The 17,418-nt window shown below is 48.0% G+C and overlaps 1 protein-coding gene across 5 annotated transcripts in view; it reads right to left on the reverse strand.

Annotated features, from left to right (window-relative positions):
• Nucleotides 1-17,418, reverse strand: part of arhgap32b (Rho GTPase activating protein 32b) — a 102,275-nt gene that overhangs the window by 64,572 nt on the left and 20,285 nt on the right. For 4 of the 5 annotated variants that reach the window (XM_072702151.1, XM_072702149.1, XM_072702150.1 and 1 more), the window contains exon 2: nucleotides 1,490-1,603. In XM_072702151.1, the coding sequence (XP_072558252.1) occupies nucleotides 1,490-1,578 (89 nt within the window). In that variant the 5' untranslated portion in view covers nucleotides 1,579-1,603. The remainder of the gene's footprint in view (nucleotides 1-1,489; nucleotides 1,604-17,418) is intronic. The other variant, XM_072702153.1, reaches the window with a different exon arrangement.

Below are 17,418 nucleotides of genomic sequence, written 5' to 3' on the forward strand. Positions count from 1 at the left end.
TTTTATTTAAGCTAAGCAGTGCCTCATAATGACTCCCCTTCATTATTAACGAGTCTGATCTCCAGGAACCAGACGGATCCGCATGCCGGCACATGGCCCGCCGCACCAGAACCAGAAGTCCGTGCGGCTTCACCCCTCACTACCATTAAGCTCACATCCCCTTTGAAACAAAATTACCCTCTCCTCCCCAAAAATTCTGCCACTTGCGCTACGACAGGGGAAAGGAAGATTCTTCCTCAGTAGGTCTTCTGGTGGCCACCAAGGGACATTACGACGAGGAAAAGGAAAGGAAAAGAACAGACCTGGGGTTGTTGGCATTCCCGAACTATCCGTCAAAAAGTAGGGGAACAAAACCAATAGTTTCACAAAACCTTTGCTCTGCCCTCCTTTTCTGTTATGATGCTTCTTGGGGGGACAAAAGGAAAAGGGAAGAGAGGAAAAAAAACACGTGGAGCGAATAAAATAAACGAGAAGACTATTACGGCTATTCCCAGGCATCTGTACAGCAGGGAGACGTTTCTGGAGTGATTAAAAGTTCACTTTCTAGGCAAGAGTTCTGAAACTCTCACAAGAGGTTACCATCCCCGGAGACTGACGTTCCTGGGTCAAGCAAAGAGAAATGCAAGGCGGTGTCATGTTTTAAAAGACTGGAGGCAGTGTGGTGGGTACAGGATGTGTCCTATAGCAAGTACTAGTCTGCACAAGGTCAACGGGGATGAGACCCCCATCTGCACGGCTCACTCTGTCCCAGCCGGGCGACCCTGACCAAGTTCATTCCCTTGACGACACTTACGATATCACGCTAATGTTTAATATATGCTAAGTCAAGGCTGCCATGGCAACGTCGAGCATACAGAATTTGGACCCGGTTCAACTGCAGCACAGAAGCTTGACTAACCGGGAGATAACCCTGGAAAATCAGTGTTGGGAAGGTTACCCTGCGGGAGGCCTTTGGAGACTTTGCAGGAACGCGGAGAGCCCTTCGCGAGCGCGTCTGGTCAGGTGACCCTCAGCCAAAGCCTCCTAAAGCCAGTAGCGTGCTGGAGCGTGTGGGGGCGATATTAAAGAACCAGAGTCCACGGGTCCGGAAACTCAGTACGTCCTGAACATAAATGCCGAATCAAACCTAGACCCAAACCTAGACCCAATGCAGCGAGGCTCGAGTTAAACAGTTTGGTACAATTTCTGGGTCGGCTCCCAGCATGCAGTATCCATACTAATCGCTCCCAAAGTGTGGAGACAGTAGCTGGGGGGGGGGGGGGGGGGGCGGCGCAACCTGACCAGCCTGTAAGGCGCTACAGCGCCACATCTCCGTCGCAACTCCACAGAGCCCAAGGCTGGTCGCTCTGTGCACACACACGCACACGCAGTTCATCGTTGACACTGGCAGAATATAAACTACAAATCGGCAACAGCATTGGGGGGGGGGGGGGGGGGGGGCGGAGGGGAGCAGAGGGTATGGGGTGGAGGGGCAGCGCGAGTGTCTTACCTGTCGGGAGTGTCGTGGCTCCCTGATGCACCCAAAAGTCCCAGTGCTGCACTTCCTACTGCCGCAGCGGCTCCACTGCCTGCATCCATGATACTGACTCACCGGAGGAGTAGCCTGTCGGGGGGGTGGGGGGGGGGGGGGGAAGGGGAGAGAGAGAGAGAGAGAATAAAGAGAGAGAGAGAAGGAGGGAGTCAGATGGGAGCGAACAAGTGTGGAGAGAGCAAGTACCGGGATGAGAGACACAAGCAGATAACGGAAGAATGGAGAAAGTGAAGAAAGGAAATGAAAGAAAAGTATGAGGAGGGGAGGCAGAAGGAGCGAGGAAGGAAAAGAAAAAAAAATCAAGATCTTTTCAATCTGTTCAGATCCTAAACAAGAAAAAAATATATATCCCTCTTCTATATTAGACATTAATGTCTAAATCAGTCCTGCAAACAAGTACTTTAAACAGGCACAGAATCCATTCCCACTCAAAGTACTCAAAGGGCACTTCTGATGCTCTTTAAAGAGAATGACTGTTTAAAACAGCTCCTGTTTAAGTAGTGGTTACATCTATTTTAGTCTTATCTTATGCAAAAGACTACTTTATTCTGCTCCCACAGCGTTTCCCAACCCGGGCCTAGGGGACCCCCAGGCAGTCCATGTTTTTGCTCCCTCCCTGGGAGATGGAAGGGAGCAGAAATGTGGACTGTCAGGCAGGGAGCAGAAATGTGGACTGTCAGGCAGGGAGCAGAAATGTGGACTGTCAGGCAGGGAGCAGAAATGTGGACTGGCCTCCAGGCAGCTGGGAGGACCAGATTGGGAAACACTGCTACCAGTTCAGAAGTTGGTGTAACCTTATTATCGGGGTCCCAGGAAAAAGGCCCAAACCAGACACTCATTCAGAGCTGGGTAACAGGCCTTACCAGTTTTAGCATTAACTGGTGGCTATGGATACCGGTCTGTAGTCCAGGGGTTGCCACACCAATGCCCTGGAGGGGCCCTGTGATACGTATCCCTAAACTTGTAATACTCATTATTTTACAGTAGAAATCTGCTTAAAGTGTAAAATTTCAAGTTACTTCAAATCAGCAGCCAGTTAATGAATTTCAACTTAAAAAAACAATCCGTGAGAAAGGCGTGTTGGATCTCGATCCCGGAAGCCTCAAGGGCAGATCGTTCTTCAGAGAACCAGTTCGGCGGGTTAACGGATCGTTTCGGTAATCGCCTAATTGCGTTTAGTATTTCTGCAACCCGAAAAGCTACCCGCGGCCACGACTCTCGCGTGCCGCTCAGTGCGGCGCGCCAGGCGGCCACAGGGAATCGGATTAAAATTTGGCTGGGAAGCCTCTTAATCTGCTGAATCGGGGTTACGCATGCCACCCTGAGATATTCACCGCCTAGGCACCAGCCGATTTGCCGGAAACAGAGACGAGTGAAAGCGGGCGAGAGGGAGCAGGAAAGGCAACGGACGCTCCACACAAGCGAACAAAGTACGTAATGACAGACTCCATTAAATCGCCAAGGCTCAGTCAAATCCCCCAATAGACAGACAGTCCCAGTTGAAAGATCTGAGGATGAATGCTTTTTAAAAAAAAAAAAAAAAGAAAAAAAAAGGAAGGAAGACAGAAGAGAAAATATCACTCAGTTTTAGCTAGACCCAGGTAACTTCCATTCTGGACACCTGGAAGATTCCAGTTCATTACCTTGCAGGGGACCAGGCTTAACATTTGTTGTGTTTAAATAGATGGAAAAACTTGTTTTTCTGTACCTGCAGCACAGGTATAATTGTACTATGCAGAGAGTGCTTAGGGCTCATGGATCACCCCCAAGGGCACAGAGTTAAGTTTAAATGCCCCCCCCCCCCTCCCTTTGGATTGCTCCACCCTGGTTCACACAAGTGTATAATTTTATTTCAGTAACCTAAACCTGGAACCTGAGCTCTCCCCCCCCCCCCCACCCCAACCTGCTCCAAAATAAGCAGCGAGGCTCCTGGCGATTGGTGGGATTATCTTGCCCGGTTCAATCTCCCCACGTCACGCTGCCACTTCTCACTGGTCCCCGTTCTGTTAATCCAGGCACTGACTGACAGCTCACCCTAATCCCACCTGCTGCAAAATTCTGAGGATTCCCGGAATGTCCCGTGGTCACTCATACCTCAGCCCGTCACCCGATGCCGATCTGCACACAGAAACGGCGGGAAAGGGGACAGTCAGGGGCCCCATGGGACAGCAGGGGATATTCCCAGGTGTACAACTGCTCCTTAAAGACACAGGACTTGTTTTTTATATATATAAAATATATATATATATATATATATATATATATATATATATATATATATATATATATATATATATATATATATTAAAATAAATAAAATCAGCCGGCACCTTAAACACACCCAGTCAGTGGTTTTGCTTATAAATTCTGGCTGCAGACTATAAGAAGCTGGCAGATTTGAGCCCAGCTCCAGCTGCCAGGAGGAATCAGCATGATGCCGTTCCTGCCGCTCGGGGGGAGACGGCACCCCCCCTATGGCTGCCGGGGGGCTACCTGGCGTGCAGTCGCCCACAGAAACCGGGAACTCGCGGAGGCTGCGGAAACTCTCCAGCTGGACAGACCGGGGGGGGGGGGGGGGGGTGCATGCCGACCTTCTCGGAGGACTTTTCATGATTTGAGTTCCTCTACATTGAAGCCATCGCTCGGTGGGGGCACAGTACCCCCAGACTCTATAATGCACATTGGTGATGCACAACTAAAACCAGGGTTAGGCAGCCCCTAGAGTAAATGGGGGGGGGGGGGGGGGGGCTTTTTCAGAGGCCCAACGGTGACATCACTCTGCCAACTATGGGATTTGAACCAGCAACACTCCAATCACAAGCACAGCATCCGAACCCACTAAGCTACACAGCACCCACAATAATTATAAAAACAAAGACAGTCCAGGCTCCATTTTTAATTATTGTTTTTTTATTTTCACCTAATGGGACCCCCCCCCCCCCATATGAAGCAGCTTAAAATATCTTACAATCATGTCCACATAATCATGCAGAAAGTCCTCGCTTCCACTGCGGTCAGCATCTTCCTTTTAACCCCCCCGCAATGTTGCAGCATTGCCCCACGTGGTTTGACGACATCCCAAGTGCCCCCCCCCCATGTCGGCAAGTTCTTCACCGATATGACCGCCACCAGCCGCTGTCACCACTCTACCCCCCCCCCCGCCCATGCCAACCAAGTGTGACCAGAATCATGCACAGCCGAAACACCACATAGGACTCACCACCAGCAAAATTTTATTTGTCAACCTGCAACTGTTTTAAGGGACGCCGCTCTCCCCCACTGCAAAAAAAAAAAGTGCTGGTCTTGATGTTTTTGACAAGAAAACTACCATCATTCCTTGCGCCTACGGAAAAAGCCAGAACAGGACAGGAACGCTGCGGAGTGCAGCTGATCCCTTGGGATTCCCCTTTTCTCACGTATGTAAACACTGCGTCGTGTCGGGCCACGTGATTCCGCTTCTGCAGGGTGGGGGGGGGGGGGGGCTCGCCCATGCCAGATTACATCAGAGCACTCTCTTGGCTGCTTTCACAGCCCCGTTGGCGATGTCCTGATCTGGGGGTGCCGTGGGGTGAGGCCTTCACACATCAGATGGGACAGACAGGCTTCAAAAAGACCCCAATTCCCAACAGATGGCCGAACCAAAACAGAACTGCCACAATGAAATAACTGAACAGTCCGGATATCTGAGCTGTGCTGTAATCCTCAGCCTACGAGCCGGGCATCCCATAACTCCTACATAAACGCATGAAAATATACACCCGTATATTAACCTTGGACTTAATACAAGGTAGGCGAGCATGTTGGCTGGCGTCCGCCTTATTAATACAAACAAAGCAGGTGAAAGCAATGCTGCAGTGGTGAATCAGCGCCAAGGAATTTTAATCAGAAAAATAACAGAACCTGTGCCCTGCAAGGTGCCCGCGAGTGTTCAGAGGATTCAGAGGTGCGGGGGGGGGGGGGGGACAGAAGGCTGGGACGTGCTCTGGAGGGTGGGGGCAATGTGACAGCCGGGGGCATAAAATCCTACTGTACGATGGCTGAGGTTAAACTGATCTGCCCCCTGTAGCCAAGCGGATGGGCAGTTACTGGGGGCCAGATCCAAAAGCTTATTGCCGACACCTTCTCTTATAATAATAAGTTAACTTATTGTTAAATACGGCAGCTTGGAGAGCATCCGGGAAGGAACTTTCATATCCCACCTTTAGAAACATTATAGGCAGCTGCAAATAAGTAAAACGACAAAAAACAAATGGAAAAACAAAACCTTTCGTTCGGGTGACTTGGAAACCGTGACACATTGCCAGGAGGGGGGGTAATTTCACAGTCGATGGTGATTTAATTTGTGCTATATTGCCGTGTGGCCTGGCGGCGAAGGCGTCGGGGGAATTGTGGGAGCCTGTCGAGGCACAGAGCAGTGCGGAGCGGGAGAAGCAACCAGAGATTCATCCAGAAATGTGCCGGGCAGCTTCCTGTAAACACTCTCCTGAGAGGGCACCGAAATAAAGCAAAGAACGGGGCCTATAAAGCAAGCGAAAGTTCAGTGTCGGGATTCTAGGCAAAAGTGGAGCAGGGCTTAACCTCTGAATCAGACCCCACGCCCGGCCTGAGCTGTGGCCTGCAGAGGCTTGGGCACTTAAGCACACAGTGTCACAACAACAACTGCGAGCGATGACTCAGCAGTGCTTAGAGACTGTCACTGTGGAGAGGGGAGGGGTGGGTCACGGAGGACGGGTCTGGATCCACCTGCCTGCTGAGCAGAACCCGAGGGAAAAGGGTACAGATGAACAGCTACAATGACACTCAACACATCAGTGCTTACTAAGTGTGCTATTTATTTTTTTAAATAAAACTTGACAAAAAGGTATAGATCATAGAGTATCCAGCACAGTAAGAACCTGAGCACCTCTACACATCTACAGGCATATTCCAGACGAATAAAGGCTTTAGTTCCATGTGGCGGGTTCTCTTTGGGAAGGGCGGGGATTATGTCACTACACTGCCCTTTCACCAAACATCAGTCGTCAGTCAACCACCATCCAGAGAAGACGGGGCTGTTCTGGTCAATGGCAGGGGGGGGGGGGGGGACGCCCACGCCAGGGTCCAACGTGGGAAGCAGGGCGGCCTGGGGGCATGAATGGGGGAGGGGGGGCAAATGCGCAGGAGGATTCTCCCAGGCATGGACAAAGGCCCACCGATTAATAGACGACAAAGGCAGCTTTTCCCTCTTTGTGGGGGGGGGGGGGGGAAGAAAAAGTCCCAGAATGCACAATAGTCTTAGAGAGGGGGTCTCCGGGGCAGGCCCCCACCCATCAGATCCCACACCAGCTTAGTGTGAACCACTCCCTGGGTGAGTTTCGGGGGAGTGTAACACTATTTCTCCTTCCATGACGGGTTTACGAGTAACAATCCAGATGTTAACAGAATGGATGTGAAGGTTTTCATCTTACGGTACGCTGAGCAATCGTCCCCCTCCCCGCTCACAGAGTACATCCTGTTAGCATAGAGGCACCTTAAACATCTATAAAGAGAATCCACACCTGTGACTGTGCACAGCAACCCCTACTGGTCACACTAAGGCAGGACATGCAATCTCCATGCAAAAGCTCCATGACAAACGACACTTTTGCCCATAATGGACAATGGGAAAATGTAATCTGCATCATTCCGGTAAAATTGCCATTGGGTGAACAGGTATAAGAATCGAAGCATAAAATATCCTGGAGTAACAGACAGACAACTACCTGGGAGGTCATCCGGCTGAAAGAAGGTCACCGTTCTCTATCCTCGGCGCTCTGGCGAATGCTGAGGGCCGTTAGGTGGTATTAAGGTATGTCTTATCTGGTAGCTTTTTTTGGTGGGGGGGCAGTCAGGGTATTACCCAAACATACTAATATGGATTTCAAACATGCCTCTGCTTTCCATAGCAACAAGAGAAAAAAAACCTTCACATCTTCTAGGATCCCTGACTTAAACTCTGCCCTTAAATCTTTTGCCCCACACCCCCCACCATCCACCCAGACTAGACCAAATGTGGTTCGAACTTATCATACTGAAGAAACGGGTTTTAAAACTGGTTTCAAAAATGGTTCTGCGCCCATTTCAGGTTACCTGGGCAAGTTCTGTTCTGTCGGTTACTGGGGACGATTTCCGCAACTTAAAATGAAGAATAAATCAGGGCCTATCTACAGAAGGAAAAGCCCGGACTAGCCATTAAAAGGCAGAAACGCATGCAGAGAGACCCACACTCAGTGATTCGTATCCAGCTTTTGATAAATAAAGACAAATTGAACAAAGTAATCCTTTCAACCGCAAGGCAGTAACGCTACATTGCTGTGCTGAAATTAGACACTGAAATTGATGCCGAGGACGCCTATCGACGCATCCAATGCCAACTGAATCGAGATCGGGAATGAAGGTTCTCTCTCATTAACGCATGAAACAAAGCAGGGAGGCATCGAAAGTGGGGCAGGCCAGACAGAGGCAACAACCATGGCGTTATATAAATATTCATGTAGCAAAAACCTTTAAAGTATACGTTATAATACTCTACTGCACAACCCACACGCCCCGCGTCGACAATATGGCATGAATTGTATCAGGGACATGGCAACCCAGTCTCGCACTCAACAATTGAGTTCTGGGGGTTAGGATACTGTGGTTGCGATCAGAAGGTTGCTGGTTCAAATCCCACAGCCGGCCATTGGACGGGTAAGCAAGGCCCTTAACCGCAATTGTTCCAGGGATTGCCAGACCCTGCTTTCTCAGAACAAAAATGTATGTCGCTTTGGATAAAAGAACCAGATAAATAAACGTAAAAAATAAATAAATAACTGTAGGATGGGGCTGGACAATGAGGGGGCGGGACAGGGTAACCAACCAATGAACATTCCAGCTCCCACAGCAAATAAAAAAAGCAACTGGAATGAGAGCTCAGTGCAGATAAATAATTCAGGCCCGGAAAAAGCAGCAATTAAAAAAAAATAAATAAATTTTAACTAAATTTTTTTTATTAAAGAATAGCACCACCCATGGAGATTCACATGTCTAACCAACATCTACATCACCGACGTTCTCCTCATGTGCTGTTAGAATGTAGCAGCACAGTTTACAGCACACCTCTTGTAAAGCGCTCCTCCCCCCTTCCAGAATGAAACTGTGAAACAATGAAACGTGTGTCTGAATAAATGAGCGGTCCTGTTCTCATCACATTCCTTGAAGACAGGTCACTCGGGCAACCGAAGAGGAGTGCGTTTCACATGGGGCGCACACGTCGCCGATATCACGCGTCGGACAGTGAGAGATCCTTAAAGCGTACGGCAGGAAGACTACGGACGTCCTGTAAAAGGTTAAGGGAGAATCACTGCTTTGTTTCAAACAAATATGTGAAAGAATGGCGGGGTGAGTGTGGCTCAACAGGTTAGGATGCTGTGTCTACGATCACCGGTTCAAATCCCAGGGTTGACGAGGTGATTCCACTGGAGCAAGGCCTGTAACCCCAGCAGCCCCAGGACAGGCTGCCCCTGCGCTCTCAAAATATCCACGCCGTATAAATAAAAGAACATACCTACATATACAACGAACTGGTTGATTTCATTGATTATTTTTTTTCCCTATCAGAAGAACAAGTGCTGAAGATACTCAAGTGAACTGAGCTTCATGGCCGTTTTCCAGAAACCACTGTATGGCTTTTCTGACTATTTTTTTTTTTTTTTAAAGATCCTTACTAATCATCATTCAAAGATGTGGGGGGGGGGGGGGGGGGAGGAAACATGCCAGCAGAGCCACTGCTAAAACCAGCCAGACATTCTGGTTTGCCCCCATCCCACTGGTGCAACCCTGACGTCGTCATATTTCACGGGACATTTGAAACTAAGCCACCATTTGTATTTGACACAACGATGCAGATCTCAAACCGGTGGGCTGACCTTGGTCTGTGACCCTCACCTGCCGGCAGAGAGGTCATCATCTCCAGGGTAGTAAAGATCATAAGATCGACAGTGGGGTGACTTTTATGGATGAGGTTGAGGAGGAGAAAACTAGAAGGGGGGCTACAGCTTTTTCCTCAAGATGATAAATATGAAATATTACAAGAAGATAGCGGGTGTATGGCCGCCTGCGTGGAGGACAAGCACCGAGAGCTTCCGTTGGGTGCGGATTTAATTCCAATGCACACACACAACCTCGAGCAAGACTTGGGGCGGTGCTATATCATTCTGCCGGAGCAGGCCTTTAATTAGAGGCCCCGCAAAGCATGGGGGATTTTCCACACTGCCTTGAGTGCGGGGAGAGCAACAGACTCATTAACAGTGGGGTAGGGGTCTCCAGCAGCCCCAATTGAGGCGCCCATCTCGGAGAACGCCGACGTCACTTCTCCTTCTGCTTCACACCGTCTCGGAGCCCTCAACAAATCATGGGAGAAACAAGGAGAATGCAGGAGGAGGAGAAGGAGGTTTTATGCATTGCTTCATATCTCACAGAGACGAGCTCAGGATCAACGGTTCACATGCCACAATGTCACGGGCGGAACTTGACTCGAAAGCCGTAAATTATTAGACACGAAATGGGAGAGGATTCAGTCAAAAGCAATCGATTCCGGAGTTTTAAAAAACCAAAAGCCTGTCACACTATTGATTATGATTATTGACATCTGTACAGAAGCAAAGCTTTTGCCATTGTCGTGCTACAGTTATGCAAAGTTTGACCCATTTTATCAAACAATTTTGTTTTAAGGTGAGGGGCATAAGTGTTTTTATTGGTTGAGAGACTGAGCCAATCAGCTTTCAGCTTGGGCCACTGGTTCTGTGGCCCCGCCCCTGTATACAGCCCGGGTGGAGATCCAGAAACCCAAAGATATCAACCCTCTTCAGAAAAACCAGTAATAGCCAACAGAGAAAAATCTTGAAATGCAAAGGAGAAAAATATGCTAATTTTGAACGTGCTGGTTTTCTGGGCAAGCATGTGAGGCTGCGAGAGATAGGCGGTAGAAAACTAGAGGGAAAAGGGCTGATTCGTGCAAACCGCAGTGCTGGAGAAGACTACAGAGAACACCCCCGACAGGAAGGGGACCAACAACCGGGCTGTGGAGAGAGCCACAGCTGCCAGAATCGTTACAGGCCCAAACTACCAAACTGGTGTGAGGGTGCTTCAGAGATATCGCAAGATCCGACTCAGGGGAGAAGGTGATTGTGCTCGGAGGAGTTGACGCTGTCCGCAGCAGCAAGATGGATTGATTAGACTGAGACAACAGCAGGAGCCCCTTTGAAAATCCTCAAGGTTACAGGAGAAGAGAGAACGTTAGAGGCAATCGATTCATAACGCTGCCTTGCGGTAATGCTAAAAACCCAGCATATCTATCCATCTTCAAAACAGGACTTCCCGCTCGGGATCAATAAAGCATATTTATCTGTCTAAGAACTATATCAATTAACATTTTAAAGCAGTAATTACATTTAAAGCATCTCTAAACTTAACAAAACGTCTTCTACCGGCCCCTTCACGTGTGCTGATGGGACAGCAAACAGCTCCCAGAAGTGGACTCCGGATTTCAGAATATGCTGGCAACAGAACTGGGATTCAGAGAAAAGCTCACCTACAACAGCTGCCCAAACAGCTCCTCGGAAAACTGGGAGTGTGGCAACCTCCCATAACCTCGACCGGGGTGCCCGTGGTGGACAGCTGTCATGACATCAGACACCAATTCAATACAAATATGAGTACCCCCCCCCCCCCAAAAGCCCTCATTTCCCCCTCCCCACTGTAATTCAACCTCTTCTCGAACATCCTCTTGGGATTCTTATCCTCACAAACTCTCCCCAACACTATTACACTATGTCACATAGGTCTCATATATAGATAGATGGGGGCCATTTCTCTATGTGCTTTCCAGCTGCAGATTCCGGCCTGATGTTACCACAGCAGGCCTTGCACCACCCCTCAGCAGATTGTGGAGGTTGCGAGCCCCAGCTGGTACGCCTGTAACGACAGCATTTAACGGCAGGTACCCCCAGAGAACAAAACTTCTCCAAAGTGAGACTGGTTCCATCTGCTACGGCAAACTGAACCAGCTGCAATCGGATGAAATATGTAGCATGCAACAAACTGAAAATGACCAGGATGCCACAAGAGTCTTTGGAAGCGGATCAGCTCAGTGAGCAGAAGAACTGGTCTGCCGTTCGTGTGGAGATAAGAAAAACAACCACTGAACTATAATGGCCTTCAGCTCCAGCATGAGGTACTTTTTAGTGAATTACATCACAAATGGAAAGATTAGGCTAACAGGAAGCATTTATTGGTCGAATGGACTTCCATGACAAAACACAGAAGCCAATTTCCGTGACCATTACCAGACTGACGAGCTCGGCTAGTGAAGGGGCAACGCGATTCTAAACCCATGGCTCCAAGTACTCAACGTCACTCTGCCTTCTGTCAAATCCGCTCGTAGCCCACCTCTTCAATCTGCTCTGTTGACCACATCACCATCATCCTCCCATCTGGCTTCCCGCTGGACTAATAAGCAGCCTCCCTTGTCACAATTACCACGTTGGTAGAAAACGGCCCACGCACAAATGCCCCTTCGATTCCCACACCGCCTCACTGGACTTTCATTCATGCCTTGATCAATGCCTTCCAGTCACGTACCCCTTGGGTCTTTCTTCGAGTGTGTTAGTCTACACAATAACCCCCTTTTCCGGCCTGGTATTAATTCAGAATGCATGGCATTACTTTTGTTATTTGACAAAACTCTGTCTCTTACAGTCCAATTATCCAACTCTGCCATTCAAACTGCGTAAGAATTTGTCTGGAGCATGCAAGTCATTGGTGTACACAGTAGTGTCCTGAGATTTTAAGCAAAGCTAATTTTTTTATGATTATTATTTTAAATGTAATGGTTGATAATTTAAAGCTTAACAGTTGAGTATTTTACAGCCATATTTTCCCCACAAACCACCCTAACTCCTCCCCAACACTGATACACACACACACACACACACACAACCATTTATTTAATGAAGGATTATACTGAAAAACTCTTCCAATTAAATCCCGGTAACTCTTCAGCCCCTAGTACCCCACCCTCAGCCCACCCACCAGGGGAGTATGCAGAAATTCTGGCCTTTGGCAACATGTCACATTGGTGCCCCGTCCCCCAATTATATAGTTTTATAATTTGGCGTATTCAGGGGCTTCAGTAAGCTGCTGGACCCCCTGAATTCGCTAGGGTATCTATGCCCCTACTGTATCCCTGCCCACACTAATGCTAACAATCTGACAATTAACTTTAAGTAGTCTACAAATGACAAGGGGGGGGATAAATAAATAAATAAAATCGATCAAACAGATCCATGTTAACCAGCACAACTTACCCTGGTGTACTCACACCTTGATGAATGAATGATTCCAGAATCCCGAGACAGCTCCCATGGTACCATCGGTCGTTAAATTTGACAATCTATTACTCTGCATATCATTACAAAGCGAAGAAATCAATGACGCCAATCGGTGAACTATGCTCTTTAACCCCTCCCCCCACCCCCAACCAAAGCACAGAGCAGGCGGGAGCGAGACACATTTCATCTTCAGTCGAGGTACGATGACTCTTTCCGAACTGGAGGCCAGGACTGAACCCACACAGAACACATGGATGGTTACTACTGTATCTCACACTGAACTCCAAAAATACATACTAGGAATTCTACATTTGTTACTTCATCCCATCAAACGACGCGCTCAGACAAATCTGCTTTATAGAATGCAAAGAACTTTATGGCGCTTTTTATTTAATCAAACGGCCATAACCATTTAAAAACACAGTGGCTTATTCAATTTGTGTAATGTATTCACCACATTACTTGCGTGTATTTTTGTTTGACCGCTGCACTAATACATCAAAAAGCACACAAACTGTTCACTCTGGAAATGCATTTACAGAGGTGAAAACACTGTCTGGATCTCCATCTCAAAGTCAGACTCAAGGCTGAAGTTTCAGAAGTTTCTGGAAGGCTTTGATGCCATTGGCCACAGCAGACATGAACACATAAGGGGGGGGGGGGGGGGTATGGAATGGTGATGGTTGCGAACGAATATTACAGTATTACAGGATAAAACGAAAAATGAAGGGAAGAGGACACCGAAGGCATTGTGGAAGGTGGCAGCTGGAGGAGGAGGGGTGGAGGGGGGGGGGGATTTAATAAAACCCAGAATCTGAGACTTTGTCTGACACATCCTGGGGGGGAGGGGGGGTTGGAGACGAGACGTCATCTGAACACAAGCGCACCAGTAGACGATGCAGGACTCAACCAGTAAAACAAAACAGCCAAGATTAACAGGGCTCATGGTTTGCTTGCACTGTGTGCATCGTTTTGGCAATTTGACTTGTATTTTAAACTGTTTGTACCCACATTGTACCTGTTTGTACTGCTGTACTGAATTTCTCCTTTCACCTTTATGGTGTAAATAGGGGCTTCGATGACACCTCCCCCCTTCCCTGGCAGCCTGGCTAATTGGAAACCCCCCCCAACCCAAACCTTTGACAAGACAACCCCAATGTGGGTGTCAAGGGAGGCTCCAAGCAGACAAGCATGGCCTGCATTAGAGGTGACCTGACTCTAATGGGCTTACATTAGCGGTATCGAATGGGGAAGATCTGCAGATGTTTGATCAATAAGGCTGTAGGGTGATGCGCTGTGATCCATGGGCCACGCTCCCACCGCTCACCGGCGCTCGTTTTCCCAGTATCACACACGGCTCGGCCCAGATTTAATTAGGACAAGCCCTGAAATACGTACTGCCTGCCAAATCCATCCTTCATCTCGGTCTTCACCGTTCCAGAAGATACCTGAGGTGCTTAAGGCCGGAGTCCCCCGCTTGCCAAATGGGCTGATGGGGTTCGAACTTAAACTGGTGCACACAACTGGGCGAGGGAACCACCAAGGTGGTACTGTTCACAAACATTCAACTTCAACCAATCGGGGCCATCGAACACCTCAAACCAAAACCTTACAAACAGGTTACGAGCACAGGATGAAAGAGAAACTGTACCTTTAATAACCTGGGGTAGAGGTGCACAAATGTGGAAATTTTGAGACCTAATAGGGGTTAGGTTTAATAATGAATTAAAAACATGTCATGGGCCATATAAAACCTCGAGAGCCGATATTATGAAACAGAGTTTTCGCTGAAGTCTAAATGTCATCCGGTAATATCAACCAAGGTTGACACATCAGACCAATTCTGAAGTCCTGATTTTTAATGAACATCATCCCTAACTAGTGGGGAATGAAGTCAGCATAAAGCTAGACACATTAATGATAGATGCCCAAAAACCCAGAGGTCCATTTGGCTCTGTGAAAGAGGATGCAAGCAGAAGACAGAGTCAAGCATTAAGGGGTTACTCAGCATTAAATTACATATCACAGGAGGGCAACAAAAATTCCATCTTGCAGCGCATAGGAGGCATCGAGCACTGTGGCCGCACAGTGTGAAAGCTCTTCAATTATTGACGCTGATGTGTCAATTTACATAATTAGGACAGTGTTTCCTGTGGAAAAGAACGGTCAGTAGAATCTGTGAATAAACAATCTTCCCCATTACTGAATGGAACATTCCATATTTTAAAAAGTGAATATGGCCGATTCCAAGTCAGAGACGTGCAAGTTGGTTGCGGGCCAGGTCTTTTACTTGGTTGCCGGAAAATTTCTCGCCGGCACGACTTAGGCTCCCTCAGGACAAGGAAGGAAGACCATTTTGTCTTTAAGACAAAGAGTGGGCAAACAGCGGAGGCACTGAGGCATTTTCTTTCCCACTACAATATTTCAAATGGAAATAAAACTCGAAAAAGTCCAACAAACAGGTTGGGTTTAAAAAAACGCGCGCGCACACACACACACGCACACAAACAGGAATTTCAACTTCATTTTCACAGAAACATCTAGTCACTGTAATTTTAATCTGAGGGAAGCTTCTGCCTGCCGATGTAGCCTGGAGCAATAACGCTCTTGGCACGGCAGCCGATAAGACGCCCCATAGCAGAAAGAGTCTAAAATCCATACCGAAAGGGCTGAGGAACGCAGACAAATGGTGGTATGACAGACATCAGGCACTACCCATGTCTTTGCAGGGAGTACAAAGCACAGTATTACACCTTTAAGGGCCAAAAGTTAGGCCTTTGGGGGGGGCATATTTTATAAATAAAGGAGATGTCAAGTGAAGGAGATGTTAATTGAAAACGTCCTACTGAACAGGCTGAAAATAGTAAAACAAACAAAACGTGGTATAGCATAAAACAGGCAGTAATTGTTTTCATTTTTTTTTTGACCCGAAGTGTTTAGCAGACAGCAGAAGGCTCCCGGCAGGCCACAGGGTTACCCCGTCTCCAGCCGTGGAGGCGGACTGGCGGATGGTGCCCTAAAAGGGATTAACGCTAACTCTGGATGTGGGGGGGCCGGTGGCTTCGCTAGCAGGGGTGCCGGTGATTCTCACTCTCCTCAGGAGACCATTTGGCAGGGGCCCCTGGCGCAGAGGGCAGGCCTGCCCACGTCTCCAGGAAGGCCGCCAGCGTAGAATGAGCACAAGCTGGCAGAGTTGAGCGCTTTTCTGCTCCTGTCACACGCTCAGTGAAGCAACCATCCCCCCACCCGCCCCCACGCCATCCCGTTCACATGCCCCACCCACAACCCAATGGGGAGGATGAGGAAGGCCTACATTAAAGACAGTGGAAAGGGATTAGGAGGAGTCAGAAAACCCTCAAACAAGAGATGCAGCGAATATCAGTTAACATATTGGGATCGGCCTAGTGTTACTCAGTCTTGGTCGATATTGCTGGTCGATATTCTACCTTTGGTCAATACTGAAAGTTAGCAGCACCAGAGCTGCAGACATAGCTACTAAAATAATGGGGTGGACTGCATTGGACGATCAGTGGATGATGAGGGATTTCGTCAGCTCATTCAGTCAGCTCATTCAGTCAGCTCATTCAGTCAGCTGATGTTTCACTGCCTGCATTATATGTTGTGGTTGAACTAGTGAAACATTAGTTTCACTGCAGATTTGTTGCAGTCAAATGTTAGCCGGTCATCAGTATCAGTTATCAGGAACAGGTAATATTAGACAGAAAGATATACCGCTTATCAGCATTGTTCATACTGGATGTCCCACCATCTCAGGCCTGCTAGGAAACCAGAGCGAGAGGTAGGGTTGTGAACGTCCCTGGCAGCAAGCTGAGGTGATGGGATGCCGGCTTGAGTTCTGCACATTTGTCATTTCTATCAGATTAGCCCTGAAAAATTCTGCACACTGAAGATCAAATTAAATGCAAAACAGATTTAAAGAAAAAAAGAAAAATCATGCAAAAGCAAATACGGAGCTTCATCTACTTTGTCTTCTCCGAACTTAACTCTCAATGTTCTCCCATGGAAAGAGGCTCTATTTCCCAAACCCCTAAACAGCATAAAACAGAGCTCACTCTACACTCAAGACCATTGCGGAATAAACAAAGGTTGAGTTAAAATGACAAAGCATATCAAACCACAATTAAATAAATAAATGCAGTTCTTTGGTGCAGGCGCAGATGAAATCTCCAGACGAAAAAAAAATGGAGGCAGATTAAGATGTCTGTTCATCAAAGCTCGTCATGGCCTGAATGCGAGATGAATATTTAATAAACCCAATCTTAATGACTTTTTTATGAGACACAAATCCATATTAGCACAGTGGCCTCCTGTCTGTGAGAGGCCGGCATTACAATGCAGACGTGGGGGGGTTGCTACACGCATCCGGGGATTTCCATCAGGCCTTGGCAAATCCGAGGTGCGAACGATGCATTCAGTTCCTCAGCTGTGATTCAAGACCCAGGATGAGTCTGAGGGTGCAGATGTAACGCCTAATATAAA

This window comes from Paramormyrops kingsleyae, chromosome 18 (assembly GCF_048594095.1).
Source record: "Paramormyrops kingsleyae isolate MSU_618 chromosome 18, PKINGS_0.4, whole genome shotgun sequence".
Classification (NCBI taxonomy): domain Eukaryota; kingdom Metazoa; phylum Chordata; class Actinopteri; order Osteoglossiformes; family Mormyridae; genus Paramormyrops; species Paramormyrops kingsleyae.